Source organism: Salminus brasiliensis, chromosome 5 (genome assembly GCF_030463535.1).
Source record: "Salminus brasiliensis chromosome 5, fSalBra1.hap2, whole genome shotgun sequence".
Lineage (NCBI taxonomy): Eukaryota > Metazoa > Chordata > Actinopteri > Characiformes > Bryconidae > Salminus > Salminus brasiliensis.
Window position 1 is genome coordinate 23,044,102 of NC_132882.1, and position 19,156 is coordinate 23,063,257.

Consider the following 19,156-nt stretch of genomic DNA (forward strand, 5'->3'; position numbering starts at 1 on the left):
CACCCCGGGAATCCTGGAAGCGGCACAGGCCATAAAAGAGTGCCATGTCCTTCTTCCCCCAGTCTCAATCTGCACAGCGGGTGGGGAAGGGTATCTATTAATATCCCTGGCTCGCTCACACGATCACTCTCCTTCTCTCACTCAATCTCCTCCAGTCCTTTCTGCCTCCCTGCTTGGGATGGAGCTAACCCCATTATGGGGTCTGTGTGCCCTTGCTGAAGTAATCATCCTCTGTCAGCTTGCTTTGATGAGGTGAATGGCGGAGGTGTGACCCCCGGTTTGGGCAGCACTTTCAGGATCGGGCGGCATGTGCCACCTTTACCACCCAAACAATGAGGAGAGCTACATTTGGAAAGGCATGATCAAATGTGTTAATTGGGGATCGCTTAAAACAGAAAGATGAATATATGAGTATAGTTTAGGAAAGCTCACAGTGCTTTGAAAGAGTTGATTGTGGGAGAGTTGCAACAAGCTCAATTCCAATTATGGTCTTTAGCAGGTACCCTTATTTTGTCATTCCCCCAAAGTTGCTGTGATTATAGCTTTCAAGAGTTTGGACTGTGGGCAAACAGGCGATTGAACATGTTGACAGGCTGTCTGGGGCGGTTGGGGGTGAGCCATTGCCCGCTGCTTCTATGCCTCATCCTTGTGGCGATTATTTGCCTGACCGATCATTTTACGGCGAGCTGAGCCGAGAGTGCGGCGGGGCCATTAGAAAAACGCTGACCCTGTCCTCCCAGCTGCCACAGACAAGCTCTTCTTCGCATGCTGGACAAACTTTTAAATGGTCACAATTACCTCAGCCTTCACCGTCTGGTACCCAGTCTAATTCAGCACCCTCTGAGAAGAGCGTGACTTTCGGCAGAAGGGAGCCACCACTATGTGACTCGTAGATGTTTGTATTTTTTGTTTAATAATTCCCCCCACCTTCCTCGGGACATGTTGGCAATTAGTCTTCGGGTTCAATCGTGATTTTTATTTATTTATTTATTTATTTTTTGGCGGAGGTCCCTGGCACAATGCATTGCGTACTATGAGAGCTAATGGAAATGCTTATGTTCCAGTGTAAAAATCTTTTGTGCCCATATGCCAATAATGACCCCAGCAGCAGGTAAAGTGTAATGACGGAATTGAGTGCAGGATAGCCCGGCAGCAATATATCCTGCCATCACTGGAGCAGTCCCATTGCCTCAGTCTCTGACAGGTGTCTGTACTCACATTGAATATATTTTCACTTTGTGGGCCTTTCCAACCTAAGCAACCCAGCAGCCTGACCAGAGGAGGTCCTCCAGATAGTTACATATTAATATCCATCTTTGCTTCTGCTGTCTTCACCCTTCCCTCCCAAAAAAACAGTCTTGAGGCAATATAACACCTTTCGCTTTTCATTCCACTAGTCTGTTCAGACATAGAAAGTCAAAGATGTCCAGCAGTGCTGTCTTCCAGAGACGTGATCTCTTCTAGCAGTGTCAAGGCGATTCTTAAGCCCCAAACTTTGACGGTTGATTTATACTGATACTGTAGCAGCGGTGGTAGTGGAGATTTGGAAGCCTCTCTGAGATTCATTAGACACCAGTCCCCATCTTTAAAGCAATTTCATTTGAAAGCCCCTAAATGGGTTTTAAATACTCAGCTGAGGTACACAATCGCTAATAGTTTTGGAAAGTGGCGGGGGGGGGGAGAATCCATCAAATGTATAATGTGCCTCCTAAGTGGCTTTAGTTGAAATACATGATTATCTTATTTGTTTCTCACTGTTTTATCCGGCACCAGGAAATGGAAAGCAATGAAAAAATAATCACATTGTTTGCTTTAAGCTGCAATTATAGAGATAAGCTGACTAACAAACACACACTTGCTCATTAAGGCCTGTGTAGACTGTTGGAGCAGAGTGCCTGTGCTTGTTGTTTTCTTCAGAGGCTTTAGTGCTTAACCACAAAGCAAAACTCTCTTCAATAGAAATAATAATGACCGCCTTTGCTATAGAGAATACTTTATTTAGGTGACCTTGATGACTAAGACAGTCCCCATGGCAAAGAAAACAACAAACACAACTTTGAAGAGATGACGCCCTAATATTCCATGACCATTTTTTTTGTATGATGACTAAATGACTAGTTGTCATTTAAAGATATACTGTAGTAATTCAAGGTACACACCTTGGAGGGCCCATGGTTTCTGCATGTTCCAATGCCGTGCCAATGCGTTGTGTCCACTCTGCGAAGGCTTTGCTGTGTTAACCATGGCTGGATGACTCACTCGGCCCTCGTTGGCAGCTCTCCCTATCTGTGGGAGGAACTGTTGTCAGCCCTCCCTCATCCTCAGGGACAATAGGTCTCATTTAAGCCCAGTCATGTGCCGCTTACTAAAGTAACACGCTGTCTCAATGTGAAAACGGGTCGACTGTTATATCCGTCATCCTTGGCCCCCTCACACTGTAAGTGACCCTAATTATGTCCCTTTATTAGGCTCTGTGTAGCACGTCCCTTTGTGTTCCTAAAATATATTGTCCATGTTAATAGATCTGTATAATCACATGGTTGCACGCAAAGTTTGCTAATCATGACCATGTGATATTTGACCACCGAGGCTCATGGATGGATGTGTTCTAATTACACAGTCTGTGTAATTTAATTATGAATTTTAAGTTTTTTAGTTTCATAAACTTGGCCATTTCTTTATTGCAAACATCAAGTCAGTATTCACTAAAACTTTGTTTTAAACAAAGTTTAGCTTAAGTTAAACAGGTTCGTCACACATACAAAGATCAAGTCAAGAACAGAGCCAAGTTTCATAGCTAGAGTGTTTTAAAAGCGTGCTTCCCTCAGGTTCGCTCTCTAGTCTGTCAGTTGGAAACGCCATGCTGAAAACTACAGAGTTTTTCCTATTAAAATGAAAATTTTTTAGTGTTGGCAACTAGTGTTAGCATTCAGTGTTATTTTTTATTGTTCCACAACAGCTCATTCCAAAAATCAGATTTCAGATATGGGCAGGTTAACGGATTGTCATGGACATAATGGTTTAGCATTCCATTGATCGGTGCTAAATAGGCACTACAGTCATGGAAATACATAAAACGTCATAGCGCCACCTGCAGTACTGGAGAGCTTATACGTGACGATAACAAAAATGAAACCACAGAGTGTATGCAGGTCTTAACAAGTTTCATTTCACTGAAGGTATACTAAAGTCTTCAGTTATTGAACAACACAATGTGCTGGACATTTCTGTTGTGTCTTTTATTTTAACACATTATTGCATGTATGGTGCACAGTGTTACGGTCATGAGAGTACATACAAAAAATGATGCAGAGTTGGAAACAGTTTTCATATTGTTACTTTTCATTGCTTAAACGGTATTGTTGAATTCCTTCTGTGCAACGACTGTGCATTTGTGAGTTGTGGTTGAGTGTGTGTGTTGTGGTTTGGATAGCCCCGCGGGAATGGTGTGTTCTGCCAGCTGATATGGCATGTTGGGGGTCAGAGCAGCCAGACGGCACAGGGAGAGAGCGTATTTGGCCTCAGGGCCAAACGTCTCTGAATTAGCACTAATTCAGCTGTCTGGGCAGCCAGGGTCCACCCACTGCTTGGGCAGAAGTGTGTCTGTGTCCATATGCATTTGTGCCTACCCAACATGCTGCCATTTAATCAAACATCTTCACTGCTGGTGGTTAGGGTAGTTTTAGGAGGTGGGGAGTCACACATATTTAACACTGGCTTTTATATTACATTGAATCTGTTTTGATACAGAATCACAACATGCACTCTGTATTTGGTTACAGTTGAAGAATCGGTTTATTGGTTTAAGTCTCGACACTTGTAGCTGCGCAAGATTCTGATATGATCAGTGGGTTCTGTTCTTGGCTCTTTTGGCCTTTCATGGTTTTCGCCTTCTGTCAAGGGTGAAGCTCACGTTTCTTTCCCAGTACTTAAGCAGATATTAAGCAGATTTTTTTTTTCGAGCCCTAAATGAGAGGGATGTTAATTTATTGGTGAGGAAACCTGTTACTTTCCAGTTTAAAACAGTTGACACTGTACTGTGACCTTTTACAAATTGCACAAAAACAGCTATGGATTTCTGAGCTTCAGTCGTTCGTCTCCAAACCAGGTCAGCAGTCCTCACGGTCACAAGGGATCGTCCTTGGTGGCGTCGTAGCTGACCCCATTTGCAGTGTTTACCCTGTGCCTGGTACCCAATCCCTGCTCTTTATGTAATATTTGTTTATGCCACAGTCTTTTTCATTGTTGGAAAATACGGTACCCTGTCAGTACAGAGGCACAGAGCCTTTCTCAAACATATCTTCCAGCGTCAACAGAAAACAGCAGCCACTTTGAATTGGATGGCTGTGGCAGGCCCTGTCCCTACTACTTATTTCTGGACATGGCAGTTGCCCTATACATGGTATACGGTCTCCAAATATATATGTTTTTGTTTTCTATTTCTCCCCCTTTTCAATTAGATGGATGCATTCAGGCCTGAAAAGGTCATGAGTATAAATGGGGACGTGCTTTGCCATTGGCTGTTCATGAAGAAGTCAACTGAGCTGGAACATGATCATTAGGTTCTGTACCCACCTTGTTTCTAGGACATTCACCAGGGTAAATCAGCTTTACATTGAGGACCACAGTTTGGCCTGTGACCAAAGGCCTTCTTCTCTCTGTGTATGTACAGTCCTGTTTGTTTCTCTTTGCAAGTGTTGCTTGCCTGCACTTGTCTCCACAAAATTATCTATGACTGCAGAGAGGAGCGCTTCAACACCTAAAGCCTGAAAGTTACATTTTCCTGGCCGAGCATTAATCGATGGCGGCTTGTTTAGGGAGGTTTCAGGTGAGGGAAATGTTGGGATTGTGGTGTCTGGAGTCCCCGCCCTCTAATGAAGCACCTCCAACACATTTGTGGCTGGCAAGGAGTCCAGACACGCGCTGTTTGCACAGGCTCAGATTCCCAGCACTTCATTTTGTCTTATCTACCTCAGTCTGCTCGCACAGGCTGGGCTTTGATCCTGAGATTTCTGCTGAGACGGAGACTGAACGTGGCCTGCAGCGTTGCTGGGGTCATTTTAATAACACTGAGCGGGGAATATAGCCTGTAATGTGACTTGGTGTAGTTCAAACAGAGCTGATCTAGTGCTCAGATGAAAGGGCTTGGCCCTTTTAATTTCCAGAGTCAGCTGAAGGCTCCTGAAATACAGACATGATGTGTCTGTATCTGGCTCCTTGTACTTTGAGTATTCTGTAGAAACCAGAAAGTGCACACAGAAGATTTTGTTGGATTATCTCTTTGAGCAGTAACTGTTTTGTCTTTGTTGCTGATGGCAATTGTGTTCATTAAAGCAGTGGTGTAATGGCTGCAAATAAAATGAAGTTTGAAAGCATGTTTTGCTAGCTGGAACGCTGGATTCAGCCTCTGCTAATGTTTTGCTTCTGGCCTACTCTTGGAAGATATAGACTAAGCTGGAACATCTCAGAATGTGCAGCTTATGTAGATCCAGATCGGATAAGGACAGGGATAATTTCTAGCGTTGTGGAGTTATTTCTGAAGTAATTCAAGGTCCCATAAATTGAGTTTTAAGATGCCATGGAGGAATGAAGATTGGTTCCATTACTAACATGTATGTAAAGATGTGTGAATGTGTGAACCTTTTAAATGCTCTTCATACTTTCACGTCTCTCTTACACACATGGTTCCTTATGGAGAGTGATTCTTCTGTGGCATCGCTCAAAGAACCATTTGAAACACCTTTATTGTTAAGTGTATCTGTAATCCCTTGAAAATGTTAAGAGGAAAAAGTTAAACAACCAACAGGCCCACATCAGCATGTCAGCAATTACTTCTTGATGTCAGATTCCGAATTGCACAAATTACAATTTGGAATTTAATTAATCTCCACTGCAAAGTAATATCAGTCACCTCAGCAACTTGTGAGGGACTTTATATGATTAGGTCTTGATTGGCGACAGCACGCCCGAGGCTCTGATGGCAATCTGCTCTCACTGTGGCGTAAATTAACCAATCAAATTACCAAAACCACACAAATACAAGAAACAATTTCCTAAATGACTCAATTAGCCTTTGGTCTATGGTGATTTGGTATCATGGTGAACGTGAGTAGACACGAGAAGCGTTGAAGCAAGGCTACTGCGGGCCTTTCTGTTTGCTGAGCCCTCAGGCAAATGCATGCAAATCGGCTTACCTGAATTTCCCAAGTGTGTATGTGCGAGCGTGTGAGTGATCGAGAGTGAACAAGTGAGTAACACTTGCCTTTTCAGCATATTGACTCACTTTACTCCCTCAGGTTTATAGTACACATGTATGTGCTTTACTTATCTGTCCTGAGGTAAAAGCCATCCTATTATTTTTTTGGTTATTCTTTGATAATGGATTTATATTCCCATTCATAATGTTCTAAAAATTGATTTACAGTGTCTTTATCCGTCCAGGCCACAAAACTGAAGTAAAAGTAAGTGTGTGTGTGTGTGTGTGTGTGTGTGTGTGTGTGTGTGTGTGTGTGTGTGTGTGTGTGTGCATAAAGAAAGAAGGCAATCAGGGAGAACAGAATCGTCAAGTTCATAAACATGAACTTCTTGGAGTAATCTAATCATGTTTGCTAGCAATTCACATTAAACAAATGACAATGCCTGCTGTGACTTTAAAGGACTTAAACAGAGCCAATTCTAAGCCCATGCTTGCCATAGTCTTTAATGGAACCTGTCCAGTCATGCTCTTCACATTTACACTTACTCTTAATAAATTTCAGATTTTAATTTGATTGAGTCAGTAATATTTTTCCTGCAGTGTACAGCCACTTTTGACTGAATTGTCTCTCAACAGGTATAACTGGCAAATTTTTGTCTTTATTACGCTTTAATATCATGACATTAAGATAAAGAGGGTGTTTCTAGCATGTCTGAAGCAGAATATTGCTGAAGGTGGGAAGTACTGACATAATTCCCATGGTGTCTTATTAGCCCTGTTCTATTTTCTTTTCTCTCTCTCTCTCTCTCTCTTTTTAAATTTATTTATTTATTTAAAAAAAAAAAAAAAAGGTTTTTGCCTGTCCACTTCCTGGGGTTGTGGAGGGGGTCTTCTTAAAGCACCAGTGCTTTATGCTTGTCCTTGCTTGTGGCAGTACATCACAATGCCCATTTACCCCAACAGCGCCATGTGACTCTCTCCACCTGTTTATACCGAGTGTGCAGTCTTTCCATCACAACTTCCTAAGCTCACCTGGGCCAATTCTGTGCAGCATTGCCCAGTCAGAGGTGCACCGTCTCCCTGACTTCAGCCATGCTTCTGGCTATCCAGATTTTTAGCTTCTTCTTGACAGCCTCATTTCTCACTGCTGTCCCCTCAAGGCCAGGCTGCTAAGCTGCCTGCTGCTCACCACTGCACTGCTGCTCACCACTGCACTGCTTAGAGCTCCTGAGACTCCACGTCCTGCCCCAAACAAACAGGCCTGTCCAAACAAACCCAACAGAGACGGGAAGCAGTAAATTCTCAGTGGCTCTGTTAAACTGCAAGGTTTAGACAGAAAGTGGTGTCTTGTAGACGATTACATCTCCTAGTTTTTTTGTCTGTGAGGCTCTTTTCACCTGGTATTAACATGTTTTTCTGCACGTAAAGCCAAGTTGCATTGTGATCGGTTTACACACAGAACCACATTTGGAGGTGATCAGAGATGGATCTTGTCCATACAAGTGTGAACAGTATGCGTTTTTTTACGTGATCACATTTAGTCAGGCAATGTGTGCTTGCTCTCATGCTTCGAGCTCATCGTGGAAGGTAAGCCTAGGAACTTTGCAGAGGCACCTCAGTTTAGTGAGTACCTGTGGCCTTAATCTTTAGGTGACAACCCACAATTGGTGACCATAGGTGAGGTTAGAGCCACATCCTGTTTTAATGCTTTATAAAATTGCTTTTTTTTTTTGTCCCCTCTTCTTTAAAAGACTTCTTACAGCCTGTCAGCCTCTGGCATCTAATTGAGAGACAATGTACCCTCCATACTATGCCACTTCAGTTCGTAAGGTCATTTGTAATAGTAGACACTCTATAGCAGATAGAGAAGCAGGAGAGAGTTTTGTTCTTTGCAGATGGATATTAAATGGTAGGGCTTGCCAAGCATGTGAGGCTCAAGGGTGTAAACCGGCAGGCCGAAATGAAGAGTGCATCCAGTTCTCGACTCCTCCTTTGATTCCATCCGGTCAGTTTTCAGTAATCTGTTTGGACGTCCATCTTTCCTGACATTTCTTCTCTGCGTAGGATTTGTTTACTTTAAAGCAGCAGTCAAGTGTGTGCTGTTTTCTACATTTCTCAAAGAGAGGATAAGTAACAGCCTCTGTTTGTCTGGAGATTGATTTTGAGCTTCCCTTTTTTTCTATTTCTTTATTTCTTTCTCCCCCTTGTACATTAAAGAGGGGTAGTGTTGTGACCTGAGCTTGTGGTGTTTTAGGGCTGCTGATGTGAAACACTAGAGCTCTTTAGGGGTACAGAGTTTGTGGCTCAAACCTATTTAAAATGTTTGTCTATTTGTAATGCCATTCTGAACAGTATTTTGTGTGTGTGTGTGTGTGTGTGTGTGTGTGTGTGTGTGTGTGTGGGCTAAAAGTGTCTGTCCCTTGGGTTCCGTTGTTTTTCAGTGCTGGGCTCAGGTTGCTGTAAGTCTTATGAGAGTGTAGATGCAGGAAATGCAGCTGGGGTGTTCAAAACCAACATATCCAAACATACTTCCAACACACACCGCACACCCCCGTACCTAGCGAGACGGGGCTGTATGAGTGCATGCACTTTCTGGCATACACTATTCAACCATGATGCCTGCGGCAAAATCATTTGCTTAACTCTTAATGTGTTTATCAATATTTAACCCCTTTTGGTTCAGTGGCTATGATCTCCCCACAGAGTTATTGTTAAGGCTTTGTTTTTTAAAGGATAAAAGCGGAGTGAAGCAAAACCCTGGACTGTGAATGTGTGGGGAAAGTAAAGAGAGTTACAATATCTAGCACTGTCGTAATAGAGTGGTCGTTTTGTGCCAAAGCATGCATTTGTCAGTAAACATGGTGGAGGAGTAAAGCGGTCATATGGCAAGTGGTTGAACCTTGTTATTGCGGTACTGTGATTCTGTAGTGATAGTTGTTTAAAATTGTAGAGGTTATTTTGACAAGATAAAGTATCATTTAGCTACGCTTTTTTAATATTATGACTATTATTGTTAGATATTGTAGATTATTTACACTCCAGTTTGTTCCCCAGTTAAGCCACTTCCAATTCTCACCCACTTAATAGGATAATTTGTTTTCCCCCTTACAAAAAGTGATACTGTAAGCACAACACTAAACTCTCAAATACCTTCTATTCCAGTTACAAACACACATGTAGTTGGAATGAAGCTTTGGTATAATTTCCCTGCTTGTTTCAATGAGCTCAGTGAGAAATAAATCATATATAAATCGGCAGTATTAACTGTGACCACCAAATAACACATGCACCCTTTTTAACTGAAAAACAAAAATCTCACAGTAGAATTCCCCGAATGCCCCGGAGCTGGTGTGAGCCACAGGCTAGGAAATCGTATGTCAACAGAATTGTGACGGAAACTATTAATTGAGCAGTCTTCATATAAAACGCTGCTTTTTATGTGAACTCGTTTTCTGTTTCCCATTCTCTACTCTAATGAATCATGGCTGTGAGTTGGCTTTACGAGAACTGCCTGCTTGTTTTGCATCGGGTTGCGTTTACAAGGCATCTCTGGGTAAACTAATGATGGGGTTAATCATCGGCTGATTGTCCCTCAGCTGGACGATCCGTTGTTTTGTAGTTTTCCCCCTCTAGTTCTCTGGCCTCATCAGCAGGACTGTTACTTTGCGTCCAGGCCGTTTACAGTCTCCTGTGCTATAAACAGCTTGTTAGAAGAATGGAAAAAGAAATTGAGTCATCCAAGTTGGATAAGCCTCCAGAGTTTCAGTACTATTTGTTTCTTCTTTGTGTTTTTGATAAACAGGGCTGAGCGAATAATGTTGCCTCTGAGTTATTGATTATTCTTTTTAGTCAGCCCACGAGCTGATAAAGTAATGTCACCTTTCTGTTTTTATGGCACATTCAGTGCGTAACACTAACCATTGGGCTATATAGCGCTTGTTACAGGACATTGATTGCTGGATGTTAGTTTTGGTTTGAATTGTTTTGCTAGTGATCCATCCTCTCTTATATCTGTCTAAAAGGCATCTGTTGCTGCTGTTTTGAGAGTTTAGTGAGTTCTGATGTCTCATGCAGAGATTTGGGAATCTTTCCTCACACATTTCTTTCTTTTTTCCCCACTTCACTGCAATTTCATTTTCTTGAACAGAGCCTACAGATGGTACAGATAGTGTGTTTTATATATGTAAGGCTGGGCAATATGACAATGTTATTTTTTATGTTGTATTATTTTGTTATTGTGGTACACACCATGCTTTTCTGAGTGTATTGTTACAAAAATATAATATAGTAATAATTACTATTTAATTGAGTGGCATATTTTGAGTAAAAATCACAGTACTCAGTATAGGAGAGTATTTGGATGGCAGTATTTAAAAGGTTTGCGTTGTTGGTGCATTTTGTCTACATGAATATAATATATAATTATTAGTTATATATTAGTGGTACTTGTTATTTTGTGTAAACCGCAGTCCACTTGGTTCTAGTGTCTTTCTCAGCAGTTTTTGAAGGGGATCTTTTTGATTCTGTGAAAAGTAAGCTGTAAAAGTAAGTTATTTGCCAGTGTTTAGTTCAGGAACTGTGAAGGTCCCAATGACATTAGTGGGCACAATGTTCACGGTCATTGATCAGTGCTAGTGCATTTGTGGCAAGTGACCCTTAATAATGTGTTGTATTCTGTTAAAGATATTAAATAAAGGATGCAGGTGTTGCTGCAGAGTTGAACTATGGTTTTAATTTGCCTTTATATCAATCCTCAGTAGTTTTCTCTGAAAGTTTTCTTGGTCTTATGGGCCTTAGCTTGACACTGAGTGTTCCTGTTAACTGTGCATTCATAGTAGCATTATAAATTGAGGAAAGGCTACCTGAAAACATTTTGATGTCCACAAAGCAGGAGAAAGCTGTAAGAAAATAGCAGTATTTTAGTTTTCAGAGTGCCAAACAGCTGCTTAGAGGAGTCCAGAGCTACTGATTGTTGGGAACCTTGAGGAGTCAGAGTATTCATAAAGCTTTAAAATTGGCATCACCTGCCTTTCTTAGCAGTGACCGCACAAGCAAGTGTTTGTTAATGTATCCTAAGTTCTGAATCTGTAGTTCTGGTCTGTGTGTGTGTGTGTGTGTGTGTGTGTGTGTGTGTGTGTGTGTGTGTGTGTGTGTGTGTGTGTGTGAGTGAGTAAGAGGGAGCGGTATGATTGAGAGTGAGGGGTGTGTGTGCGCATTCATGTGTTTAAGATGGTCAGACTGAATAAAGTGAATGCAATGTGCAGAACTGCGTCTGATTTTAATAATTTTTACTGTAACTCGCCCCTCACCCCTCCTCTTATTTCAGATAACCCGACTGATGCTGACGTGTGGTTGCTGAACAGCTGCACTGTGAAGAATCCAGCAGAAGATCACTTTAGAAACTCCATCAAGTAAGAGCTCAGTCTGACCCTAGCTGACCACAGCATTCCCTTACACGTATCCACTGGTATTAAAACACCAGAAGAATAACACTAGTCATATAAATAATGCCAGTGTGGAGTCTGTCTATGTTAAGGAACATGATAGTGGCAGCTTTGTGTTTAACTAAAAAAAAAGCATGTCTGGAATGACTTCTCCACCCTGCTCCTGATGAGGTCTCCAGAAGACAGACGAGCATCATTTGGAAATGTCACATCGCCTCCTTTGAGAAGTGGAGTGGGTTCATTCGCACAGATAACCTGCTCACCATGTGGAAACTGCTGTCTGACACTTCTCTCTCACAGCAGGCACCATTCTCTTTGTGCACATGCAAGCTCTCTCTTGTCTCTTGTGATAGTTTGTAATTCGAGTTTGTTGGTAGCGTTGACATTGCTTGCTTGATGGTGCCCTGGTTGGCAGCAAGGTTTTTTCGTTGTTGCCAACCAGAGGACCATCGAGTAAGCAATGTCGAAGCTTCCACCCAACTTTTTCAGTGATCAACGCATCCAACATGATTGTTCCTGCTGAACTAGGTAAACATTCTACATGTGAAATGCTATGCCCACACCCTAAACCTGGCCTCTTGGTAAGCTCTCAAGTTGTTACTAGGCTACTAGGGGAGGATAAGATATTGTTTTGCATTTTCCACCGCAGCCCTACTGCAGAACCTTCCTGTTGACTTGCCTCATCCCTTCCATTTGTTTAATTAATCAAAGATAGTGGAAGTAATTTCATTATGGATCTTTACAAATACTTTGCTTTAAAAGTAGCAAGTAGAGTCACACAGTGAGAAGAAAGAAATCCTATATAGAGAAAAAAGATGCAACAAGATGCATCAATAATTATTTTGTACTCACGTTACAGCCCTCTGAACCGTAATGAAATCTAATTGTAAGTTGCCTAGAGATTCCCACCCCTGTAACTTATCATGATGGCAATAAAATATAGTCCCGTTTTCTCTAGCTTGCATTTTTAATATTTTACTGCTTCAGTTTACTATTTGGTGGTCTGCTTATTTCTCAGTTAGATGGAGAAGGAGAAGTCGTCTAGCCACTCATCTAACAGCACAAACCATTGTGGCAGTTTGAGCATGAAAATGTCAGTATAAGCCTTTATAGAAGAATTGAGCAAAGGGATATGTATAATAAAAATCATACAATAAATATTAATGTACTGTAGTAAAACACAGCTCTAGCATCAAGTGACCTTGGCCACCGTCTTGGCTTCACTGTGGCCCTGATCTTTGCTCCCCATTATCCTGTGTTGCTCAGTGTGTGCAGACAGTTTATGTTACCCCGACTCCTGCTCTGCTAACATCAACATTTGTCTGTGCTACAGCTAGATATGCCAACACCAGCGCCTGCCTTTCGTCTGCTGTGGGTTCTTTATGGCCTACTCCGGTCCACTGTTTGGAGTACAGAGTGCCGTGTGTGTACACAGGAGGTCAGCAGGCAGCAATAGAGTGAGTCAGACTGGGACAGGGCGAACTCCCACTTGCTGAGTTTGCCTCATTCCACTGCTGCTCATGTGCTTTCTCTGTTAGTTAACCCATAGGGGACAGAGATATCACTGGTAATAAAAGCGAATTATTTTGCAAGCAGGAATTTTCTTGCAGATTAAAATGTCTCCACAAAAGGTATGTGACTTTGGTCTGGCCCAGAAATGCCCAGGTGTGGTTTTACATGCCTATTTACAACTCTGTAATTTGGCCATAAAATTACACAAGCTGTTTGTCAGTTTATGGTGGGCTTGTAAATCATTTGACGAGCTCTGTTTTGATTGACTGGGTTACAACTTTGTGTCTGCTCACATGCAAGCCATTGCAAAACATGGCATTTTATAGCATAACATACCATACCATAGCATAACTTAGTTTTTAACATGTGACATTTAAAAAATATTTGGTAAATATTCCAGAGTCTTAGAAGATAGTGCTGGTATCTGCTGATATCTTGTCAGCTTGGTGTGCGGTTGGCTGGCTGAAGGGTAATGGTGAAGCCGGTTGTCTAGAGATAGCTTTTAGCATAGCATGGATATCGGCTTCTGTCCCTGGCTCTTACTTTCTCACACTTTGATTTTGAGCTCGCCTTTTGCGGACACTGGCACAGGCAAAGAATTATAAATGCGTTTTCTAGCTCAGTCTAGTGGTGATGTGCTGCTGTGTTAGTGATGCACAGTCGTGTCCCAGATTCTCTGAAAACTATCAAAAGTATTAAACACACATTCTCCAAAAATTGCAGTTGTGCAGTTTTAGGGCCTATTAGTGGACTGGATGTGAATATATAATGAGTCAAGACTGTTGTGTAACAAAAGCCCTGTTTTGGTTAAGCCAGACGTTCTAAAAGGAGGACACCCCAGTGTTTGAGGTTTGTGATATGCCGAACATCTCATTATTATGCCAAGGTAAATACAGTTCTGGGCCACTTTTACATTTATTTTGTAGGCCGTCATTTTGTTTTTGCTCCGTTTTAGACCCTACCCCTACATTATTACTAAGTTTGTGATAAATTATGTATTGAATTTAGGCCGAATTGAACAATTCTAGAAGATGAGTAAAGGTGTAGCACTGTGAAATGATGTGTTTAGAAGTGGGCTTGTTGTGGACATGTTTCCTGTTTGTGTAGTTCAGCCCTGCAGTAAGCTGTTGGGTAAAGCAGCAGAATACTTATGCTGGTCTTTATGCCATATATTGTGTCTTTGAAGCAAACAAAACTGCTTCATCCAACTATCAAAAACACACAGAGTGACGATGAAAGAGAGTGAATTTAGAGTAAACATTGGATTAAATGAAATCCAGGCGGGAGTAAAGATATGAACTCAGACAGAGTTCTAATCCCAGCGGAAATGCTCGGGAAATGAGTGTGTTTGTGTAGCGTAAATTGTAGTGGCACTGAGATAAGGACACCACTGAGCTTCTCATTATGGGACTAATTGAAGTGAGAGGTAGAGGTGTGCGTGTGTGTGAGGGAGAGCTGCCGATGCCACTGGCTCCCTTTCTGCCGGCTCCAATCTGCAGTCATTAATCTCACTCAGCTGTGACGCTGGGTTAGCCGTATATTCCACAAGGGAGGGAGTGTGTGTGTGTCTGTGTGTGTGCATGTGTTTTTCGGGTGGAGGAGTTTATTTATATGCCAGACGCGGTTTTCAGATAGGCCTAAATGGTGAGAGCTGGAGTGTGGGAGTAAAGCGGATTTATTTGTTTAGCACATGCATTGTCTTCTTTGGCCCTGTGATTTCCTTGTGTGTGTTGGTTTGTGCGTGTGCATGTCCCTCAGTATCCATCCCTTCTAAATAGTCCGTTTACTCAGCTAGGTTAGTAGGTCTATGTGTATATACACGCTAAAGAGACAAAAGTATCGGGACACCTGCTTATTCATTGTTTGTCCCACAATCAAATATATTAAGAGTTGCTGTTAGAATAACTGTGTGTACTGTCCATTTTAAGGCTTTCTATTATAATTTTTGAGCACTGCTGTGAGGAATTGCATGCATTCAGTGCCTAGTGTTAGTGAGGTCAGTATGTCGGATGATCACCTCCCCAAATCGTCCCAAAAGTATTGGATGGAGCACCATCATTTCAGAGAACATGCTGGTGGGCTTTTTACCCCTCTAGCCCACGCCTAGCATTAGACATTGTGCCACTTGGTTCATGTGTATCTGCTCCACGGAGTTGTGTTGACAGTACTTCTCCACAGGGATAAGACAAGGTGTGTGGGGGTGTGGGGGTGTGGGTGTGTGCACGAATTTTCACATCTGTGTGAGCAATGGGTGTAACTTAAAGTAGCTGAATGCATTCATTAGAAGGGGTGTGTATATGCATATGTGTCCCTTATCCCCCCACTTCCTGCCGGTCCAGATGATTGAACCAGAAACCTTTTGGTCCCAAGCCTGCTTCTCTAACCTATAGACCATGGCTGCCCCCTATATATTTAAACATGTTTAAATAAATACTGTCTTTAGTCATTTTTAATGTTATATGTTATTTAAGCAATAATAATAGTAGAGATGATTTGTGCTGATGACTCTTGTGTTCTGTATGTCCACTGTGAATAATATGGCTGCAAAACCTAGTCAATGTTGTCGATAACGTTTAAACTAGTGATAAACTGCTTGGCTAAACTATCATGTGCTATTTCTTTGTTTCTGCAAATACCATTTTTGTGGGCAATGCAGGTCCTTAGCTAGTTTTTAAGTTCTTTTGTGTGTTTATTAGTTTGCAAATATGAACATTACTGCTGATTAATTATTTATTCACATGAATAAGCAAATATCAAAATATTTGTTTTGCAGCTCTAACGTGCAATGTATTAGATGTTTGACTGTACACAGTAAGAGAGAAAAAACACCCATTGACTCGAAACACAACAGAAGCTGAAACAACTGCCCAACTCTTTCTGTAACACGTGTGTCAGCACTGTTATCCTGCTGCTGTGCTAGAGGGAAACCTTTAACTAGTTGGGCTCTGCTCTGTGTTGCTCAGAGGAAAGCCGTTGTAATCACATAAATGTGATTTAGTTGTGTCTCTCTCTCTCTCTCGCTCTCTTTCTTTCTCTTTCATTTTTTCTTTCTTTTATGCAGGCCACATTGACAACACTGACTTGATGTTTGGCCATCAGTAGCCTCTATTAGGTCTGTGTCAATCTCTAAACTAACACCAGAGAGGTTTGATTAGGTCCGTGCTCTTCTGGTGTCCTCAGGTGTCCTCAGTGTTGAGTGCCATTTTCTATGGAAATGCCATCATTTACATAAAAACTGCCAGATTAAAGCAAGGTTCTGTTTTGCATTTTGATATGTTGTGTTTGTTGTTTATTTATTTTTATATAAATACTCATTGCCACCTGCCACTGTAAGGTTGGCCCGGTGGCTGTGTAAAGATGGAGGGGACATGCTGGGATTAGTAGCATACTGCTTGTACCACTGGCTCACTTATGTAATTGATACCCCCTAGACCACTTTCTGAGTGACGCAGCAAGGATATCTGATGTGTCGGGGTGTTGATGTATTTGGTGTTGAACTTTTACAGTGGCGTGCAAATGTTTTGACACCAATACTCTCAATTTCTCAGTGAACAGCCAAACAAGTAGATCTGCTTTCCAAAAATATTCAAGTTTTTAAAATGGTGTATTTTTTTTTACGAAACACACAATTTCTGAGAAAGTAATCTATTATAAATTGTTAAGGTGCATGCAGGGTCGTTGTGCTGATGTTTAAAGCCATCCTTCATCTTTTATTTTATTTATTTTTTTGCTGGGATCTTTGTTTTCAGAATTGATGGTGATATTTTATTTAATCAATTCTTCCCTCTGCCAGTAAAATGTTTAGTGTGCCACTGGCGGCAACACAATCCCAAGACATGATCAATCCACCCCATTCTGAACAGTTGGAGAGGGGTTCTTTTTGTGAACTTCTGCACCCTTTTGTTTTCAAACGTACTATTGCTCATTGTGGCCAAAAAGTTCTACTTTAACTTCATCAGTCCACCGAGCCACTGTTTCCAAATGCATCTGGAGACGGTAAAGGTAAAGGAAAGGTTATTCTTCGGATGACCCTCCAGGAGGGTCATATTTGTGCAGGTGTCACTGCACAGTAAAACGGTGCACCACCACTCCAGAGTCTGCTCAATCCCCATAAAAGTCTTTTGCAGTCTTCTTGAAATTTCCATTTACCTTGTTGCAAACCTTTCAACCCTTATCATCTTAACTGCCATTTCTCACAGTCACATTACAAACTCAAGAAACAACCACCTGAAAAAGCGTTGCTATCTTTGCAAAGCTTTTTCATTGTACTGTAACTTCATGCCTTTTGGAGATCAGTTCATCTTCTATTCACAGTGACCAACATTTTGTCCAGGGCTGCCCAAACAATTGCATTTCCCTGTATATTATGTGGAGGGTCTTTTAAACTTGAGAAATGTCCCATTTACAAAAGCACTCCTTTAAAGGAAGCAAATGTCTACTGTTGCAGTGCTCCAGAGAACCCTCTTTTATTGTGATGTTATCATGCTATATACTTGATAGACACATAATTATCTAAGATTTATTAAATAATTTCTATTGATTTATTAATTTATTTATTTTATTGGCATCTAAAAGCCAAACATGACTTACCTCTCTGAGCCATACTACTGAAAGTTCAATGGATAAAATAACAGTTCAGAACGTCAGAGTCCTTTTAGTCCTGACTTTGGGATGGACGTTGTTTCACTAATTGTCGTTTTCTCTTGATTTCCCCCATTGTATTTGGCTTCTGACGGCAGCCACAAATTGACTCAGATGCCCACACACTGTGTTTGTTGTAACACTACTGAGTATGTAAATTGTATTTTAATGGATTGAGAAAGAATAGTGTATTTTCAAATTGACAGTGGTGCAGAAATGGAGACGCCATGGAAATGGTTATGAAATTGAAGCGTAGTTTGTAGTACATGGGTGCTGCCTGCTATAGGCTTGAAGCACTCGGTTTTCCAGCTGAAGCGCTACCATTCAGTTCACTAACTGAATTAAATAAACAGGCTTCACACTACATGTAAACAGTCAGTTCTTGTGCATTTGGCATTTCTTTTTAATGGCTTCTTGGAACCCTGTTTGCGCTAGATTACTTCTAAAGAAGAAAAATATACATGGTAATGAGTGAGAATCATTTAATTATTTTGTTAAATACTACACATACGCACACATCTGTAAGATTTCAGCTCTGGTGTGCTGCGGTCTTATTTTGACACAAAGACACAAACTCTTGACTACCTTGTAATTTCATTTCTCCTTAGCCGTTTTTGGCTTGTTTAACCATATTTATTCACAAGTGAACAAGGAGGACTGATATTTACAGATTTGGTCAGAAATATATTATAAGAATATATTTGCACTCACAGAATGCCTCTCAGCCAGTCAAGTGCAAATTTTGAACTATGGTATAGGACTGTCTGTGTGGCTCAGAAATGAACTGTATTGTTTGTCGAAAAATAAAACTATAATCATTGTTTTTCCAAGAAGATCCTTCAGAGAAATCAGTAAATGCAATTTCTCTAGGCTAGGTTTTGTGTCCTCAAGCAGGTGCTCATAAATACCAAGCAACCCCCAAAAATGATTTTACCACACATTTTACTGAACTGCCAACCCCCCCCCCTTTCAAATTTCTATTATTAATAATTACATTAATATTGGTGTTTATCATATTCTGTTTTGTAACCTTTTATTTATTTTTTTAAATGCCTGACATTTTCCCTGCGCCCATGTGTTTTTAAATGAAAATCATCTGTCCCAGTGAGTACAGCGCACACACAAACACAGAGTACCTCCACTGTTGCAGCTTCCCCAGTCGCCTTTATTTCCTCTCATGTGACTGTGGTGTGGGAGACAGTGGGTTGCGTGGTGTTGGCTGCTGTTTCACAGCCTTCTCGGTGGGTGCACAGCCTGGCACATGGCTCCCTCTCTCTCGCACGCACACACACACACACACACACACACACACCCACCCACACCTCTCTTTCCGCGTGCTTGGTCACACTTTTGCCACGCACCC

At 41.5% G+C, this 19,156-nt stretch overlaps 1 protein-coding gene across 2 annotated transcripts in view; it reads left to right on the forward strand.

Annotated features, from left to right (window-relative positions):
* The window catches only part of cdkal1 (CDK5 regulatory subunit associated protein 1-like 1), a 305,708-nt gene that overhangs the window by 40,019 nt on the left and 246,533 nt on the right, over positions 1–19,156 (forward strand). For both annotated transcript variants that reach the window (XM_072679871.1, XM_072679872.1), the window contains exon 4: positions 11,523–11,607. In XM_072679871.1, coding sequence (XP_072535972.1) covers positions 11,523–11,607 — 85 coding nt within the window. The remainder of the gene's footprint in view (positions 1–11,522; positions 11,608–19,156) is intronic.